This window comes from Drosophila mauritiana, chromosome 2R (genome assembly GCF_004382145.1).
Source record: "Drosophila mauritiana strain mau12 chromosome 2R, ASM438214v1, whole genome shotgun sequence".
In the NCBI taxonomy this organism is placed as follows: domain Eukaryota; kingdom Metazoa; phylum Arthropoda; class Insecta; order Diptera; family Drosophilidae; genus Drosophila; species Drosophila mauritiana.
Genome location: NC_046668.1, coordinates 16,320,971 through 16,341,230, shown reverse-complemented (window position 1 = coordinate 16,341,230; position 20,260 = coordinate 16,320,971). Strand labels below are relative to the sequence as shown.

General features: G+C 42.9%; 1 protein-coding gene across 1 annotated transcript; it reads left to right on the top strand.

Moving 5' to 3' along the window:
- Window positions 1-18,703: 18,703 nt before the first annotated feature.
- On the top strand, window positions 18,704-19,859 carry LOC117136553 (serine/threonine-protein phosphatase PP-Y). The gene has a single exon (XM_033297507.1). It carries the CDS (start codon window positions 18,769-18,771, stop codon window positions 19,711-19,713), a length of 945 nt encoding a protein of 314 aa, XP_033153398.1. The 5' UTR covers window positions 18,704-18,768; the 3' UTR covers window positions 19,714-19,859.
- Window positions 19,860-20,260: the final 401 nt, after the last annotated feature.

Below are 20,260 nucleotides of genomic sequence, written 5' to 3'. Positions count from 1 at the left end.
CCACTTGGACTCTTGATTAATGCGGAAAGTTGGAGGAGTAGGGTTTTCCCTTTACTTTCAAGCATGGAAGAGCAATTTCAGGGCAACGCAGTTCATTTCATCACAACTCGACGTTCTTGAGTTAATAAAACCGAATTGTGTGTCGGCAATGACGAGAGATGAAAATGGCAATGGCGTTGGCGATGGCGATGGCGATGAGGATGACGGCGGCCATGTAGATGGCGACGGAGATGAAGATGAAGTTGATGGCGCTACTCGGAGCGACACTTGATGCCTGTCCTGCGCCTCGGATTTCTGCCATGCATCCTTCAGCATCCTTCGGCATTGTTACAGCGATAGCGAAAGCATGAGTGCGTCGAGCGAACCCGAGAACTCCTGCTAATTAAGTTTAAAATTGCCCCACTTTCGACCACAGAAAGTTTACCCTTCAATGGAAGTTTGATTTGTTGCTAATTTCATTTCTGTTGAATTGCGAAACCCAGTTTAATGAACTGACCCAAACAGAGTGCAGATTAGCAGTTCCAAACTTGGCTTAAATAATGGAGGAGCGCTGCGGTTGCGATGCAGTTTAATGGTTATACCAGCCGCATTCGAACGAGCACAGCTCCTCAGCCACAAGCTCGCAAACAAAACGCAAACATAGACGCACTAAAACCAAAAGCAGATTGAGCCAAGAGTGTTTTGCGAATGTGCCAATGGCCAAGAGGCAAATTCCAGCAGAAGCACAACGGCAACAAAAGTTGGCCACAACAGGCAACAGATTCTGCATACGACCATAAACACACCCTCAAATGTATTGTTATTATGTGTTATATCAAAAGCCACTCATAAGGGGGGGCGTGGCAATCGCTGCAGGCGGCCAAATAGAAAAGCCAAGTCAGCAAACATCTATCCACAGGGACTTGTCGAAACCGCAGAAGAGCAGGCACTCATGGATCATTCTTTCACTTTCTGAATGGCATGTAGCTTATATATTTGATAGATAAACAAAAGCCATCTCCAAGGGCATTCAATTCACAAAAATAATTAGGAATTTGTAATAAAAGTTTGAGAGAATGCATCACATTGGCTATTTTTGTTTTTTCAATCAAAGAAAACCATTCCTTTATTTAATATGAATTTCGTTAGCCTTTCAGTTTTACGAAACTTTATTAGACTGCATAGGATGAAAGGGCAAGTCTGCATTCCCCCAATAAAAAACCCAATTTGGTATTGCGAATCTGGGCCATTGTCTGCGACTAATTCCATTCGGCATTAAATATACATACATCGGCGTTTGGGCATTCATTAAGTCATTCTCAGCAGTGAATAGACCACTGAGCAGAAATGGCCAAAAGGCTGAAAGGCCAAAAGGCAGGCCAAGTGAGGCGTGAATTTCGGCCCTGTTAACGCATAATATGTCGAAAGACCAAAAACGGGGCCTGGGGGAAATTTCGCAAATGCAAAACGCATTATAAGTGTATTTATGTGCAGAGATGGGGAAGAGTTAGCCGTTGTCGGTCAAATGCGCACACACAATGCGCATACGCCATGTCAGCCCGCTGGCTGGCATTGTGTCGGCCTGTGGATGCCATGGCCGATGGATGCCAAGTCCTCCGACTCCGCCTAATGCCTGTCATAAAAATTCCAATTTAGTTTCCAATTGCTTGACTTAAAGTGCTCCGCCATTCATGCGAGTGCCTGTGCTTTTGTATGTGTGTGCGATGGCACTTCATAATAAACTTAACGACGCACAATTATGCTACAAGTTGGCAGTTTGGGAGTAGCGGACGCACCAAACGAATGCAAAGCACAGCAATTTCCGAAGGCGTTACTCATACGCCCCGTGGCCCGACAAGACCGCTTTACATTTAGACGCGTCTTGTAATTCAAAATGACAGACACGTACTCAACGAAGGCGGCCTGTGGAAGCCTGTGAAGCGCTCTGCCAATGGTTTTATTATCGCCCCCAGCCAGAAATCGATAGCCATTGTGTGTGAGTGTTGAAAGTGGCAGACGAAGAGCCTTCCAGAGCCATCGCCATTCATTAGGGCATTAGTTTTGAGTGCATGAAGCACACTCAGCTCTTCGAGTTCCAGGACACCAGGCCTCGTTCCTTGTTGACTTCTAATCCCTGTCCTGTGGTTTTGTCCTTTCGGCAGTTTCTTAAATCGATGCACAAATTTTATAAAACTGCTTCGAAGTTGACCACAATTGAGGACTTTTCACTTTGTCTGAGCCACAAATGAATTTATTCGATATCAGAAGAAAAACTATGTAATTGGTAATTTTGCAATCAAATTGTAAACGAATTATGGTTGATGATATAAAAACTTAACAAAACGTAAGTACTTGAAGCCATAACAATAATTCAGCTGCGAACACGCATTTTTAAGGGGCATTCATTAATATTCAACTATATTCCGTTTGGCTTTTAGGTACCTTATTTTAACCTTTAACCTTGCTTGATGCTTCATTTTGCAATCAAATCAAATCGAAAGCCTCTTAAAGCCCCAGCTTACTGAATGCCCAATTACCGAAACTTTTACTGGCTGCCTAAAAGCACTTTAAGTTAACATCTCAACCATTAACTCAAGGTCGCATTCGCCTCTTTTGTGTGAGCATAATGGAACACAATTATTTGGCCAACTTCTTACACACGGAATACTAAGCACACATACTCGTAGAAAACAGCCTTCGATTAATCGAACTCGATTTAATGTACTTAGGTGGGCGGACACCGTCATCGCGTAGACAGGACAATTTGGATACCTGAGATCTCTTCAGACGGAAATAGAAATGAAACAAAATAGCCACTGCAAAAAATGGTAAATATTAAATAAGTGATATGAATTTGTAGACCCATTTTTTATTCCTTTGTTATTAAAGGTTATCCTTCTTGGAATAAAGTAATATTCATCATCATTCATGTTTCTATTCCGATTTATTTATAGGATTTACTTCTTGATGATTTTCTTTGTTTTGGCCTGAGGTAAGCCCCCAAAATTGAAGTGTTCTATTATATTTTTCTTGTTTCTGACCAGCGGAGCCATCGCCAGTGTCCCTCGATGGCCATCAGCAGATGTTCGGGGCGTGGCCATATTCGAACTCATTACCACACACGCAGATGAGTCTTATTTGCGCTTGGAATTCCCCACGCAAAACTCTTTCATGTAATGAGGGCCAATTAGGCCAAGCTTACAAGTGCAGGCGGCCAAAAGCAGCACGATTGGGTGGGGATTTGTGTGGGTGGATGTGGGGCATCTGTTGCCGACATATTGAATTGTTATTGTTATGTTGCAGTTGTGTTGCCAATTACTTGAGCATGTTCTGCGCTTCACTCCTGCTTTGCGATAAAACGCGCTTAGTTTTCCACAGTTCAGCGTTTGTTTTGTGAGCTGGAGCCAATTATTATAGTGACAGGACATGGCCTGTTGCATGTTTTGCTGCGAAAAAAGCACAGAGAGCTTGCAATATTCATATGGCAAAGATGCTGCAGTGGAATGCACAGAGAAAAATATTGCAAATAAATTGGCATTCATGGCGCCGCAAAAAAAAAAACTCACTTTTAAAGCTTTCAATATGAATAAAGCTGTGATATTAAAAACCCAATCACTTCTGGTTGATTTTCGCACACTCAAATTACATTTTTTTGCGCACACGATTCAATTACAGATAATTTGGGTATTTTTTTCAGTGAACCGAGAAAAGTATGCTAAACAAATACAGTTTTTGCTACTGTATGGCTGCCGGTCTATTTGTGGCCCATAAACAAGTTGTGCGGCAGGAATAGAAGGCTTTAAAAATAAATTAAATGCCATAAAACAAAAGGATTAGCTCGATGGCATGTCCACAAAAAAAGCACACGGGTCCAGGGGCCAAAGGAGCCAAGTGGCCGGGGTGGCCATAAACAAAGCGTGGCAATGACAAAACTTAACCCTAAGCAAAGGACAATAAAAACACTTAAGCGAGGAGCCCATGCCAACACACACATACACACCGACACAATGGGATACACATATGTATGTGAATGTATGCCATAAGGAATGGCCGCAATGACCCAGCTAAACATAAACAAAAACGCAAAATGGCGCAAACATGCCACAAAAGCAAGGAACAAAGTGGCGGGTGGTGGGGGGCAGGGCGTAGTGAAAGGGAAACAAGTGTAGCGCACATGAGAGATATGAACTAGAAATAAACAAATATTTCGTATTCAGACCCGGCACAAGTGTGTCTATTGGCCACGCCTCCAGCTAACCCCCTTTTGGTTGCTGTGAAATTAGTTGGCAATGATAAAGATAAGTAACGTGAAATATGCGGCGCTCGCAATGTGTTTTCCATGCTGCAAGGACCATTGCCTTTCGCTTCCTTTCCTTTTCTTTTCTGTCGCCATATTTGCCTTGCCAAAAAAGAAGACAACATACAAGTTTATGACGCTGATTTCCCGCCCCCCTTGCTTGGCAATGAAATTTGCATAGAAAGGACATAAACGCTGCTCGAAAAACTATGGAAATGGCCACCAAGAATGCCGCATAAACTTATGCAGACAAAGAGAGAGATCACGAGAAAAGGGGTTTGGCCATTGTAAACAACATTTTAATTAAATTGCCCAATTGAAATCGTTCTCTATTTGCGAAGGGCTTAAATTAATTATGAAATCAAGTGTGTGCACAGTGCAGATTTCACTCGCCTATCAATCAAACGTCCTTCCAAATGCCAGGCAATTGTGCGGAAAACAAATAGATAAATTCATTTGCGAAACGCATGCACAAAAAATTCCGGGCTCAAATTTTAAATAATTGAAATGCAATCAGTTGCGAGCGGATCGGGCATGCGGGGGTGTATCAATTTGTTAAAAACCCCCGAAATCTACAATGCACATAAATTCATTTAGATGTAACAAACATACGCCCTGTTGACAAACGAATGTCCTTGCCAAGTGTCACTAACTCGACTCAATTTAAGGCTCATCAAATATAAAAACTGTAAGCCATTTTATCAAGGCTGGCACAGGCTGTTTCTTCTGTTTCTTGGCCGGGTTATAAATAATTTAATAAGGCTCTCTGGCAACTCAATTGGATTAAATCCAGCAGATTCAGTGCAGTATGAAAGGCAGCAGGACAGGAGCATGACACTTGCATGCAATTTACATGGCCAGAACGTGCTGAATCTGATGCCGCATCTTGACCCGGCTCTTGTCCTGCGATTGCTGTTGCAGTTGCTGTTGCAGTTGCAGTTGCTAATTGGCCAACATTTTGGTGTCGGGAGAGGCTCGTATCTCCGGCCTTCCAATGCATTGATTTTGCATAACTCCCAGCCGAGTGGAAACGGGCCAGCTGATGTGTGGTTTTCCCAGCATCAACAGATTTTCCATTTTGGGTTATTTGTCATGCTCGGCGCCACCTTATCGTTGTTGTTTACTGCATGTCATCGTGATGCTCATATGCATACAGCATGCTAGATTGCTGCCCCGCCCTGTGGCGCTGCACACTATGATTTGTGTGTTAGTTAAATTGCCATTACGAGCAAAATCACATTCACATTCCCTGACCAGCAATGAATGTATATTCATATCGCAGTGCGTGTGTGCGCGATGCAGGATTGTCCTTATGGCTGTAAAGCGTTTAAAATATTCAACCTTTTGTGGCTTACTTTAAAGGGATTGTACTTAAATTTGTTTCGAAGAGCTGAAAATATTATAAAATATACCAGTAAGTTATGATAATAATAATCACTTTGACCAAGAGCAAGGTGTTTTATTTGTTTGCGGCATTTACAGCTGGGGAGTACAGAGTCATTAGGCAAATGTTGCCAGTCATTTGGCGAATTAATTATTCACGTTTTCTGACTTCTCACTGATGAGAAAGTGCCAAAGGTGACCCGTAAGTCAAGAAATCAATTTTGTAATAATTCTCTGTGATGGCAAATCATAATGCAATTTTCCATATTGACATTCCCGAATTGCTGCTGACTGCCTGACTTTGTTGGCCAACTGTTTGTGCTGCTCTTTGAGAGGGAAATTTGAGTTTTGGGTTCGGGTTATGCACGTGGCCACATACTAAATTCCAAAACCCCACAAGCACTGAGCAAACACACACTGAAGAAGTGACTTTTCGAACCGAGTTTGTAAGCAATCGAGTGCTTGCCACATGGCAAATAATCAAATCTGCACTTGGCGTTGTGCGAATGCATCACAAATCCAATTTCAAAGATGTTTACACATATTTGCTTGTGGCTTTTACCGGCAATTGCAGCTGCCGCTTGTGTGGAAAGTAATACTCCCGCACCATATTATTATCTGGGAATTATCTGCAGTTTATACCCTAAGTTTTGGCCAATTTCTAACAGTTAGAGCCATTAAAAAGCATCCCGTGCCGGGCTCAAAGTGAAACTTAAATAGAATCCAACAATGCCTGGCTTGTTTCAAATTCCCATGATTTTTTGTTTATTTTTCTTTCGGTGGGTTGACAAACGGCAAGCCGAAGTAATATTCTGACAATTTCTGTAGCATACTTACGGACGCACTAACAAGCACTGCGTGCCAGCAAACAAAAAGTGAAATTTCTCCCCACAACAAAGGAGCAGGATGCGTGTGTGAGTGTGCATGTCTGTGTGTGTTCCATATAGCAGCTCAAGTACTGCCAGACACGCTGCACCCACCCACACATCCACACTCGCAACGAGAATATGAGGGATATGGAGCTACATCCTGCGAAGCGAAACATAAACCCAGACTCAACGTCGGATTCAGGACCCTAGTAGACCCGACCAAGATTGAGATGCTATGCTCCCAGCAGCTGTTGGCCAGGCCAATGGCGCTGGCTGGGGTGTGTCAGCGGTTAAACTGCTAAACGCTTTTTGGCACCTTAACAAGGAAAACAGCTGCAACGGCGGCGGCAGCAGACAAACAAAATATTGTTACACGAGAAATTGCTAGCAAATAGAAAGAAACGCATAAAAAGGCACAATAAAAAGTGAAGTTTTGCAGCTCCAACGCTCTATGTTTTTGCTGTTTTGTGGGCCCAGCCAAAATATGTTATTCTGGTAGAAGTGGTCGTAAAAATTTGGGAAAATGTACTGTAAGTGCTTGGCCATGAATTTTTCTTCCGATAGAGGAAATTGCGGGTTTCATAAAAATACGGTCGTAAAACTGCAAAAATTGCTCAATATTTTTTAATTTCTTGTACCACTTGGCGTTATTATCAATTATATTTACTATGACTATGTCATAGGTGTAAATTATTGTGTTTTTTTCAATAAAATAAAATTAAATTTGTACAAAGTTACCCATTCTACGCTTCAAATGCTTTTCTTTCTTTAGTATTTATTTTCGTCCAATACAAGTACAAATACCTACAGTCGGCGAAGGACTTATGTCCTTCGGGATTATTCCCGTTGGCAGGTTAAATCCAAGTTTATCATCTCATTCCGCTGCCTTTTTGTTTTTCTTTGTTCCAACTTTTTGTCTCAGTAAACTTTTATTTTTTGCAGCCGACACGTGTTGTATACAGAGCGGTTCGTTCACCCAGTTTATTCCACGCATTAAATTTGCAAATTTCTTTAATTGTGCGTTAAAGCGTTAATGAGAGGATCAAGCGGCCAGTGTCCAGCCAGCGACCCACATTCGTGACCCTGCAACTGACCGCGCCGCTATCCGCAACTATCCACACCAGAAACCATGATTGATAACATCTCCAGGACACTCACAGACACGTGGCTGCGTGCGTGTGTGCGAGAGGCGAAAAAGTGTGGCACTGGGAAAAAGTTCGTACTTAAGTCTGGCTAATAAAATAATACTTAATATATACACTTAAATATGGGCAGTGTACTTAAATGCCGCCTAAGATAGTATTACCACATTGAAGTGAGTTATTATGGTTATCACATGTTACTACTACTTTTAGCTTTCTCTCAGTGCATTATGAAAATCACAATCGCCGACGGTGGCCACCACGCTCGTTGGCTGCTGTCCCCTTATCGCAGCACTTAAAATTGCACTGCCATGTGTCAGGAGCCAGTCCAAACCGAAAACCAGACCCCGATCCGGGTGCAGACCGACACGTGTAACTGGTCGGTCATATCAGGATATCCCGATGGCGGTGCAATGTGCACCTTTTTCTGGAAGGACGTGCGGGGCTAGGACGTGATTATTGTTGCATGCGGTGCCTGCTGCTGCTGGCGGCAGATATTTATATTTAATATTTGCAGCGTTACCGCAACTTAAAGCGATCGCCGCCAAAGGACACTGAAGCACAGGACTCAAAAGCTCACATCGGGCGGAGAAACAAAAACATTTCATGCAATTTGCACTTTCGAGTGGCGTGAAAGATTTGAGCACAAAAAAGGGACATTCCTCCTGCTCCTGGCAGTTGGTTCCTCGTTTCGCAGAAGGAAATGAGCCCCATGCTCACTGGGGATTTCAGCTTGGACTGCCGCCTGCACTGGAGCATAAAAAATGCGGCTGAGTGTAATAAAAACTAAGTAGCTTACAGGCTCATTGCCCTGCCCCCAACTGCTGCACAATGAGAAATGTGTCCTGGATTTTCAAATACCAATTCATAATGAGAGGGTGTTAACTTTTTACCCAGTAAGATTTTAATTAATGATGCAGCTTAAATCATTGCATTCTATGAAAGCGAGTCTTGAATTACTGTCTCACGTATCAACATAGCTTACTACTTTTTCGCTCAGTGCAGCCCGCTTGAAGTCAGGACTTTTGGCTGCTAGGAAACATTATGCAAAATTCAGGCCCGTCGTCTGTCTTTCGGCCTGCTGTTTTCGCCGCTGCTTTAGTTGTTGCTGCTGCTTACTTAACGTTTGTGTGGGCGTGATTGTCTAACATGCTGCAACATGGCCATGTCGCCAGTGCCACCCCCTCACCACCTCATCGCCCATGGAAGCATCCCCGTTTTTCACGCTCCATGGAACGGTGAGAATGTGTCTCTAATAACCTAACGTGCTGCTCGCATTAAATATGCTAATTTTTACAGCGAACACATTCCGGCAGGAAGCTCGAGTGTCGCCGCTTTCCACCTGCCGGCATTTATAGTTCTCCGCCAGCATGGCCATCATCATCAGGCGAATTATTTGCCACAACAGCCAGCCGCACGCATATTAAATGCGAGATGATGTTGTAGCTGCCATGTTGCTCCATGGAGCTCCCGTTGACATTTAGCGGCTACAACAAATGGCTCGGCGGTCTGGGGATTGGACCTTGATAGGGTGGGAGCACAAGAACCAACCCAACCACCCACTTACCGCCTCACAGAAATTGAGAGAAATTACGCTGCAAATTCCGCGAGAAAAATTGTAAACATTTTTTTTGTTCCGCTGCGACAAGATTTTTGCTTACGCTCATTTGTTGGCCTTGTCCCTATGGCAAAAAAAAAACTCAAATGGCCATGTTAGCTTGGTTTTGGAATTTCAAAATATATTTGCTTTAGTCTTGAGTTACTTCGCGGAAAAATGCATCTTATTATGTTGAAATACATTTTAAATTTTCATTTTCTTAAGCTACCGAAAGTAATCCAGATCTTTAATTTCATTACATAAAAAGTACGAAATGTTGTTAGTTTATTTTTCACATTTGCCTTTTTTTTTGCAACAAATGAATGAAAAAATTATTACAAAATATTTGCAAGCACATAAAATTTAGTGTGCATTCGGCTGCCTCACAATAAGCTGTCATTTTTTCTTTTTCACTGGCAAAATTTAAGAATGTAATCAAACTAACTGCTTGTATACATAATTCTCTTTGGCAAAATAAACATAATATTAAATCTCCGCCAATTTTCAGCAAATTGCAGGGTATGTGAGACCCCATAATGCCAATGGTGGGGCCACGAATAATTTTGGCTCCCCCTCATTGCCGCTGTTTTTGGCCACGTTGTCGTTGCTAAAGTTGTTTGTTGATTTTGTTTTGTGCGCTTGTTTTTATGCCAGAAATATTCAAATTATGCCAGGCCAAAGGTTGTGGGCTCTGCCACGCCCACCGACCCAGCCGGCCCCCCATTCGAAACTCTTGGCTCAGTGGCTGACATCATTGTCAGTGAATTAAAAACGTCATAGGGGCTTATTTAAATAAATTATAAGCACATGCAGCGGAGAAGAGGATGAAGGTGTAGCCTGGGCGCTTTCAATAAAGGTAAATAATTCATCACATAAGTGGGGCTTATTAGCCAAAACTCGCTCTTAAGACATTAGAAAGCCATGTGGGAAGCAACAGCCGGCACCGTCGAAACTCACAAGTTCCAGTAACTTGGCCTTGGAATTCCTAAAGGAAATTAACAAAGCTGGATGCCACTTTGCTCCTTTCTCCACCAACTTTTATACGCAGTGTCTTGTTTAAGTATATATATATATGTATGTGCAGCACTTGGCCCCAGGCCGCTTGTCAAACTTTGGAAAAGCAAGCGAAACAAAATTACTCCACCCCGTACCTGGCAACCAATCCACCTCAATTCAAATGGAATAAGACTGCGCATTCGAATCAGAATAAGAACAACAAATGCCGCCTTTCCTTTTTGTTTTGGCCTGGCTTTTATTTCAATTGCCCTGGCGGTTCAGTCGGGCGGAGTTAACATTTAAAGTGCCAATAATCGCAACCGAAAATGCAAACGAAATGCAGAACGTGCCTTCGCAGAGGTCTGCAGGTGTCTGCGTGCTTATCGCCCTGCACTCGCCTGTTGAACCCTTTTCAGAATGCAACCGGCTTGCAGGGATATATATGTGGGGTCATGCACTGAGAAAAATAGGCTTGACATCAGAGAAATACGATCTTCTGTGTCAATAATATGGGAATTTGATGGAAAAACCCTAAATGTATAAAGACAATTAAGTATAGAGCATTCAAAAGAGCTAAGTCCTTGCCAGTTTTTCATATATTTAAGAATGTTTTCATAATGCCTAATGAAAATTTAATAATATTTAATATGATAAGTAAGAAGGACCAAGTGAAATTTTGAGGTGGAAAATGAGTGTATGCATGTAAAAAGGAGCATACAGGAAAACCTATAGCTGTGTATCCACAATATTATTTGTTTCCATAAAAATAACAATAACAACGAATGAATATAGCCAACTTCTCTCTCAGTGTTCGAGCAAGTGCAAGGAAAATATGCAATGCAGTTGGCGCCAAACAATGGGAAAAGTGAAAGTAACGCTCCATTGTTATCCGACCGGCAGGATGAGCCTGGTGCGGACTCCTTCTACTTGTGCTGCTGTGGGTGCTTCCTTCGCTGCCTGCACAATTGCAAAAAGATAAACTTGGCCAAAGACAGGCAGCTGCGGAAAGGGCCAAAACGGGAGAGTTGGAGCTGCTTCAGTCGTTGCCGTTGGTGAAAGGCAAATCTCACAACAATTTGGGTCAAACAAGCAAATTGCATTCTGTTTAGTGGCTCGTTGTTGCTCCCCTCGTCCTTTTACCCTCGCCGCTTTACTTTCTCTCGGCTGAATCTTTTTTTTGCACTTGTGGGGGCAATTGGTTTGGCTCCTTTGGGACTGCGATTTGCATTCGGATGCATCCCGGGGAGGGCAGCAAATATTTGCCCGAAACCAGAGAAAAATGGGTTTAACTGCCGCTTAAGATGTATCTGCAGTTGCTCATTAAATTGCAGAGCGCCTTTCGAGCTGCAGAATAAAAGGGCGTGGCAGCGTGGAAAGCGGAAAACGCCGCCAGACGACAGCTGGCAACTTATGCAAATTTCCCATGCAATTGAGACGAAGTCCTTGCGAACTTGCGTATGTATGAGTGGCAGAGCTGCTTGCGTGCGTGTGTGTTTGTGTAATGTAGTGGTAATGCAGTTGGCAAAGGACCCTAAACGACGGGAGCAAAGGATGAAAGTCAGATCGAATGTAAATTGCTTTTAAAGCTGAAGAGTCCCGAACGCGCGAAATGTTTAAATAACGAACTTGACGCAAATCCGCGACAGCGCAGGATGTTGATGAGATTGAAATCGATCGGAAATCAATTTCGGCCCTATGTCATTTATGCCAAGTATGCCTCACTCTCGATTTCAAATGTATTTTACAGCTTTAAGTTAAATATTTTCAATGCAGCACATGTTCTGTGTTTTGCAACGCCTTTCCCTTAAGCAAATATTTATAAACAATTTGTTACACGCTATTTTTAAACACGCAATGGCCATGAAATGGATGCTGGCAAATTGCTACTGTGGCTCACGGCGAATTCCGTAATCAGGCTGCCAAATATATGCGAGTATCTGCCACCAAATCAAACTATATCACCTTGTCAAAGCGCTGCGCACTCGAGCATTTAATCTTTGCAAAATACACGAAATACAATGCCGTGCAATAAGATATCACACACTCACACACACACAACGAAGCCCTGTGAGGGTTTTCAGAAAATTTAATCAACGCACTTGGCGACACACAGGACAAACAAAGGCAACAATGAAAGGCAACTTATGTGCTACTCACTCGCACATACAAACACACCCACACACTCGCATTCGCAATCGCAGGTGGATCCATTTAAAAATGCTTAGCAAACAGACTGCCACACACACACACAAGTGCGCACAAAGAGTGGGAAAAGATTCACACACATCCTGTGAAAACGACGAAGTCGGAGTCATTTGATATTTTTTAGCATTAAGGTTGTTTTCCCTTCGTTCCCATACGCTTTTCAATAACATGAAAGTTCGCCTCTCTGTTTGATGGAAAATTGTAACGACACTCGCAGACGCACAATGGAGGGCAAAACAATAGTTAATAGTTGGGGAAAAGGGGAAAAAATTTGTTGCAATTCTAGGAAATAAATATACTATAAAAGGTTTCATGATCATAATCACACTTTCATATAGCTAAGAAATCCTGGAACTGTAAGATAATGCAGCATTTCACTTATTATTGAATAAGATGTCTCTCAAGTCACACAGTTTCTTGTTCGATTGTTTAATTGTTTAAAAGTTGGTTGTGGTTTTGTATATAGAACTTCAATGAAGTTTTGCTAAAATACTTTTCGAAGGCATAACACGTGTGACTGCTGCTGTATGTGCCACAACAAGGCGACAGAAACAACAATTTTCTTGTTAACTCGGAACCCCAACACCTGCGATGTCAATGTCGCCGATGTGGTAAGCACCTTAGAAGACGAACCCGCTGCGACCACAGAATCAGCGATGACATCAAACGTGGCCGGGAAAAGGGCAAATAAAATGGAAAAGAGGAAGCTGTGAGATGTGGAAATTTTATGTGCCTCGGCAATCGGGAATCGAAATGGCATCGAGTGTGCAGCACACATCTTTGCTGGGAAATCAATTGGAAATTTAGACAAATCTGCCAAAGAGCTTAATGATGTCAATGACATGCTCAGCACGAAAAAACAACAGTGGCGGTTGGAAGGTAAACTTCCAGGTGAGTCACGTACATAATTAGCCATGCGGCACGTGGCCAAACGTGAAAACTACCTGTGGCACCGACACGCGAATCGAAAACCAACATTGTTGCCTTTTGCGATTACCCAAGCACGAGCTGTAGCCTACTTGTCCGCCGATCTGTCCCGCCGCAGCAGCAGCAGAAGCAACAGTAGCAGCAGCATCAACATGTGCAACAGTAGCACCAGCAAGGCAACATGCGACTCCCGATTGATTGGCTTCATTTCATACGGTTGCCAATCGAAACCTAATAGGCAGTCAGTGCATGCGATCTGAGATGCTGATCAATCACTGAAAGCAAAAGTTATATATTATATAAATATTATTAGATGAAACCTAAAGGAGGATAATGTGCTGCCAAATTAGGCATTAAAAAAATATAATAATGAATAGCTGTATTATTTGAACTTAGTTTAAATATTGCTACTTTAAGTTAGTAGAAATACTATTTTAATTTTGTGGTATCTATCGTATCAGATTCTTGGTATTGAGGAATTTTCCTGCCATTTCTTTCTTTCCGTGTCCGCTCGCTGCAACTTGAGCGGATGATTGGCCCCACCGTGCCCCCGCTGTGCACTGGCTCAGCGGTTGTCAGAACCAGCTGTGGGTCCATTCTGCACCTCCTGTCGGCCTGGCCCACCCACTTTGCCCCACATCGGACCCGCCAGAGCTCGACATGCTAATTACTTAAGGCGACAGTAGGGAGCGGCCAAAGGGGGGGAAAAACTGTGGTGGCGGAAAATGCCAATGCCGAAAGCAGAGCCGAGCCGAGCAGACAAAATGGCGATGAGGATAAGCCTCGCAGGCGACTCGACTTGCGAGTCAACTGCACAGCTTGACTGCAGAACGGGGGCCATGGGAGGCCCCCCCACAATGGCCGTATAAAGTTGACTTGAGATGTGCAGATTATCCTATGTAGGCACTTAACATGACGCAGCCGAGAGCCAGACAACTCCCAGTTGTGTCCCGAGTGCCAAGATCCAAGAACCAAGAACCCTACTCCCTGGCCAAATGGGCCAAGTCAAGTGAGTTGGCATTAGGGCAAATAAGCGAGGCCAACTTACCGGGGAGCTCTCTATGCCCCTTTGGCGCCGCAGGATGGCGGAAGCATAATAAATAAGCAAGTGTGCAAACGGAAATATTAAGCAGTGGTCGGGGATGCAGCTTGCCACACAGCCAACCGCTGTGCCACAATGAGCAGAAAGAAACTCATTTCGACTGTCACGACTTGAACCACGACATTTGGCCATGCGAGAATGCACAAGTGCACAAATCCACAGATGCGCAGATGCACAAATGCACAAATGCACACGCAGATGCCCAGATGCTGTTGCATACTTTTGTGGATGCGCCGCTTGATTGCGATGAAAAAATCGAGATGGAAAACCAAGGACAGGGAAGTCGCAATCCCTGCGGATACATAAAGGCGCTACAGACAGGCGGAAGTGCTCATTGTTGCACTGCCAATGGCCTAAGCCAGAGATACTACACATAATTCACAGGCCGCATGACGCAATGTCAACATTTTGCTTCCGCCAAGGGAAGTTGGTAAAAAATGAGTTTCCTTCGTTTGTGCAGGAGCATAAATACTCTGTTTCTTTGGCCTGAATTTCATTCGAACACAATCGAATATGGTGTATATTTTTATATTATTTATTTGGTTTTGCACGATAGAGTTGGGCATATTTGGAATAATCAAAGTTTTCCTTACTCATACAATTTGTGTGAGTTCATGTCCTTGTGCTAATAGTCACTTCTTCTTTTATTTCTCAAGCAATACATTTTTTTTATTCGGCACTCATTCTTTATTCACTTTCAAGTTTGCACCATAGTCATGCAAATTTTATTCAAATTTCATAAGGGTATTGACCATTCAGCAGGCAAAAATAATAATAATGCCCGGACATTTGTTGCTGGTACTTTATGCTCCAATTAGTAGCTTCCGACAACGTCTCAGAATTCGGATTTGGACACCGATAAGGGTACGGAAAAGTGCGGGAGGTATGCCTTCTTTTGTGGCATTTTGTGAAAACGGAAATCAAATAATATTTTCATACTGATTTATGAATCTATTTGCACAGGCAACACAACGGGCCACCGGCCCTGCCCATTTGCATGTGATTCATGCTCTGAAAACCATGAATGATTATATTTGCCAGCTCCGGCTGCTGCTACTTCTGTTCCTGCTCCAACTGCTGCTCCTGCTCCTGCTCCTACTCCTGCTGCTGTGAAATCCAAGACTCTTTGGGCACAAATATAAATGACTTTGGTTTGGTCCGGCCGCTGGCTGGGAGTTTATAACTAGCATCAGATTATGAGGCCGACTTGAAGGCCCCTGGGACCAGCAGAGTTCCATTTTACCCCTGCGGTCCTGGCCACGAAATCCTTTTTCGGTTTCAATATTTATTTGTGGCCTCAGCTGGCATTTCCCAGGCCATGCAAATTGTTTTCTAGCCCGACATTAAGTTGTCAAGACCCGGACAGCCGGGGCAGATTTTGTCGAGCACTCAAAGTTTGCTTACAGATTGCATTTATTGATGTCCCTCTTCTGCACCACTTGATACCAGATTTTAAGTGCATTAAACCAGTTGTGAATTTGGATTTTTTCATTATTCAGTTTTGCTGTTTGCTTGGCTAAGTATAAATGTTTTATTGCCCTGATAAATGAGTGAGCTAAAAAATTAAAGTTTCATCGGACTGGAATGGGATCAAAAAATGAAATTATTTTCCTGTTCTAGTTACTTAACGAAACTATTTGAAACTATGAATTCAATTATTTGCCATATTAAATTTTCAAATATCGTCGAGTATTATATATACAACAAATTGAAGTTGCATAACATAAATTAAGGCAATTGTTGTAAATTGGAGCGCGTCATTACTAATTGGCCCAGTGCAGAGTGAGTTCTCAATTTCAGCACTTCAACTTCCATTCTCCTCGACCACTGGCAAATCAAACAAGTTCGATGTGAGTAACCATTTGCAAATATTTATGGGATGCACGCCCGGGGAAATGTCACCGACACGTGTAGAAGGAGCTGATTCTGAATCAGACACGGAGCACTAAAAAGTGCAAAATGAACCCGGCTGAGGGAGATGGAGCTCGAGTGAAAAGTGAAATGTTAAGCCAAAAGCGAGTGGAGCAATGGAAAAAGCTAGTGAAATACAACTGCATTCCACACCCTAACTGTCGCCATTTGTTATTGCTTTCTAGATGCCCCTCCTTCAACCAAAGAAGACCGACACGGGCTGGCGAATAAGTCGAGTGGCAAGTTGAGCAGTACACAGTGAGAAAAATGTGTTTTTCATCTTATAACCAAATTCAACCAAATTTATAAGCCAACTTGGAAGGAACCTTTGTTTAACATAACATGACATAATACAGCAGAGTTTAGATTGTATATGATATTTTCTCCCAGTGCACTGGGTCCACGCGCATTGCATCAAGTACTTTAGTACGGGAGGAAACCAAGAAGTTCAGAGCACGTGTAGGGACTTAGGAGCAACCTTTCCGCCCCCCAATGTCCTGTAGCCTTGGCAACTCTCTCAATTGTTGTCCGGTTCATGTGTCCTCCAGTGCCCCGCATTCCCCGCCAGCCTCATAAATAATAGCATTTATATGAATTTTGTTTTGATTTTCTAGGAAAAGCAAAAAAAAGGGGTAAAGTAGCTAATAGAAACTTTCACAAACTCTGCAGCACATTTTTGGTAAGGAGTCCGTTCTAAAATGAAGACTCATAGGAAAAGTGGTCAATGTACAATGTACGATGAAATAATCAACTTTTTGGAAATGAAAACATGATGAGCCTGTATGGGTGAAACAATTTGCATATTTCGATTGTTTTGGGAAATAACAGCAAGGCTGAAACATTCATAATCGAAGAAGGACTATCTCTTGAAAGTATTGGTAAATTGACGAGAGGTCGAATAATTTTGGGAAACTAGTAATATTTTTTGATCACAGCTTGTTAAATAATAATAATTAATAGCAAGATCATAATGTGCGTAAAAATTAAAAAATTTAAATTCAACATGTGTTTTCCGTAAAATAATGATTCAAGCAAGATGTCCGTCTAAATGCATTTTATTAGTTTATTTCTGTCACTTTTTCCATCCAGCTGATGAAGACATATGCGCCACAAATTCTTTATCATTTAGAATGCGATTTTGGTCGGCAGTGGACAGGCCCATAAATACTAATAGCCAAAATAGCCGGGAAGACATAAACCATAGCCGAGAAAAGTAATTCCCACTAGAAGGACGAGTAATAATCAACATCAAATTGCCTCGTTTCGAGTTCCAGTTCCAATTTGGGGCTTCTTTTTTTATATTTTCGGGTCTCTCGGTTTCGGTTTCGGTTTCATTTTCGGTTCCAGTGCAAAGACTCACTCAAGTTCATTTATTTTTATTGTTTTCGGAGCTTTCGGCGACAATTTATGGGCCAGCGGAATACAAAGATATTTATGTTGGTCGGTCTTGAGCGAATAAAATGGCGAAACTTATGTATATGACCAGTCCGGAACTTTATTTTATTTATTTTATATTTTTATATTTTCCTTTCCAATGGAAAGTGCAGGGGAGAAAGCAGTGCGAAAGTGAATGGGGCAAAAGAAAAGCGGAAAAATCTACGTAGTACGAACACAGCAGCATTCAATGAGAGTGAAGAACGAATAATTTACTTTCCTTTTCCCCGGCTAAGCATCCAGCATTCTATCTTATTTTGCACTAAATTTTAACAGGATTTAGCCCCGTCGCTCTTTGCTGTCAACTGCTAACAAGCGGCAAAGACGTCGGAGGTTTTGACCAGCCGAGCGATTCAAGCCAAGCCAAACTTGTTGGCCCAAAGGGGGGTCCACTCAAGGGTGTGGAGGTGGTCTGAGTTCGTTGGGCGGTGTGGGCGTGGCATCGTGTCCATGGCGAATGAGTTTTGTCGCAAATCCGCTTACGTCCACACCGCCGCAACGAAAATTGTGATGGCGCTTCTGATGGAGATGACGATGACGACAACCTAGATGATGATGATGATGATGAGGACGACGGCGACGATGATGACGACGGCCTTCACTACCCCCCATTTCACGCCCACCCCCACCACCACCCACCGTTGGAGCCATTTTAACTGGCACATAAATAAATTCCATAAATCTTTTGCACTTTAACGCTTCTGCTTTAAGCCCAGTCAAGTCTGGGCTAAAATCCGATGTGGATTTTGTGGAAAGTGCAGAGCTAGAAGATAATCCTCACATGCATAAAAATAGTCTCAAGTTCTAAATATGTTTAATTTCACTACTACTATTTTGCAAACAAAAATCACTTCCTTTCTAACAATTGTCACATTAAATTACACAAATTTTTCGTTGTACGTTTCACACAAAGCTAATGGAATACGATGGCCATCTTAACTACTGAAGAAACAGATTGCATCATAAAGGAGCTCACATCCCTGGATGGAAATGACTGCACACTAAAGGAGGAACTAATAGAGAGACTCATTCAACAGACTCGTGAAGTGATCAAATGGCAACCGATGCTGCTGGAACTGCAGGCTCCGGTGAAAATATGCGGCGATATTCATGGCCAGTTTACGGATCTCCTGCGGATTTTCCAGGCATGCGGCATTCCACCCAAAGCTAACTATTTGTTTCTCGGTGACTATGTGGACCGGGGCAAGCAATCGCTGGAAACGATCTGTCTGCTATTCGCCTACAAGGTTAGATATCCGCTAAATTTCTTCTTGCTTCGCGGCAATCACGAGTGCGCCAGTATAAATAAAACGTACGGATTTTACGACGAGATCAAACGTAAGCACACTGTGCGTCTGTGGCACAGTTTCACGGATTGCTTCAACTGGCTTCCGGTGGCCGCGTTGGTGGGTGAGCGCATCTTCTGCTGCCACGGAGGACTGAGTCCATCGCTCCGGAATTTGCAACAGATCAATCATATTCAGCGACCCACCGATATTCCGGATGAGGGCATCCTGTGCGATCTCCTTTGGGCGGATATAAATCACACCACCGAAGGCTGGGGATACAACGATCGTGGTGTGAGCTTCACCTTCGATGAGGTCATAGTGCGGGATTTTCTCAAAGCCTTCGACTTGCACCTTATGGTTCGCGCCCATGAGGTTGTGGAGGACGGATACGAGTTCTTTGCCAACCGCCAACTGGTCACCTTATTTTCGGCCCCCAACTATTGCGGAATCATGAACAATGCCGGCGGAGTGATGAGTATTAGCTCGGACTTGGTCTGCTCCTTCGTCATTATTCAACCGTGTCACAAATACAAAATGACTGCGAAGGATGACAACCAAATGCCGGGTGACGAAGAGGAGTGAATTTGTTTATCGTACATGTATATGCAATTAAATACGTACAATACATATTCTTTTTATGTAGCTAACATATCAAATCTAAGTCTTTCAAATTAAGCAAACAAAACAGTACCAATATAAATTACTCGGAAAATTGAGCTTCCTATGAATACTTGAAAACAAAGTGACTTCAAATTAAATTTTATCTTATTTGAATATTTGCCCAAAGTCAACTCCTTGTTGACTTGCACAACTTTATAGCCATTGAAGGTCAATGTGAGGTGAGGTCCTTCACTTTTTCGGTAGATTTCCCATCCGAATCTCCGACTGACCCACTTGCTCCCACTTCCTATGTCACCTGTCGAACTGGACTGACAGGTGGCTTCAACACGCTTGTTTCGCCATTTCATTTGCAGCTCGTTGCTTTGCTGTGCCAAATGAATTTTATATGGCTCTTAACTTGGCCCAGACTTGCTGCTGAGATTGAGATGCTGATTCTGATGCTTATGCTGATGCTGAAGCTGATTTGCTGATGAGGAGGCATTCTGCAGCTTAGCCTCCTGTCCAAGGT

Excerpts from the sequence above, each read along its gene's own strand:
- LOC117136553 (XM_033297507.1), top strand. The coding sequence starts at position 18,769 with ATGGCCATCTTAACTACTGAAGAAACAGATTGCATCATAAAGGAGCTC.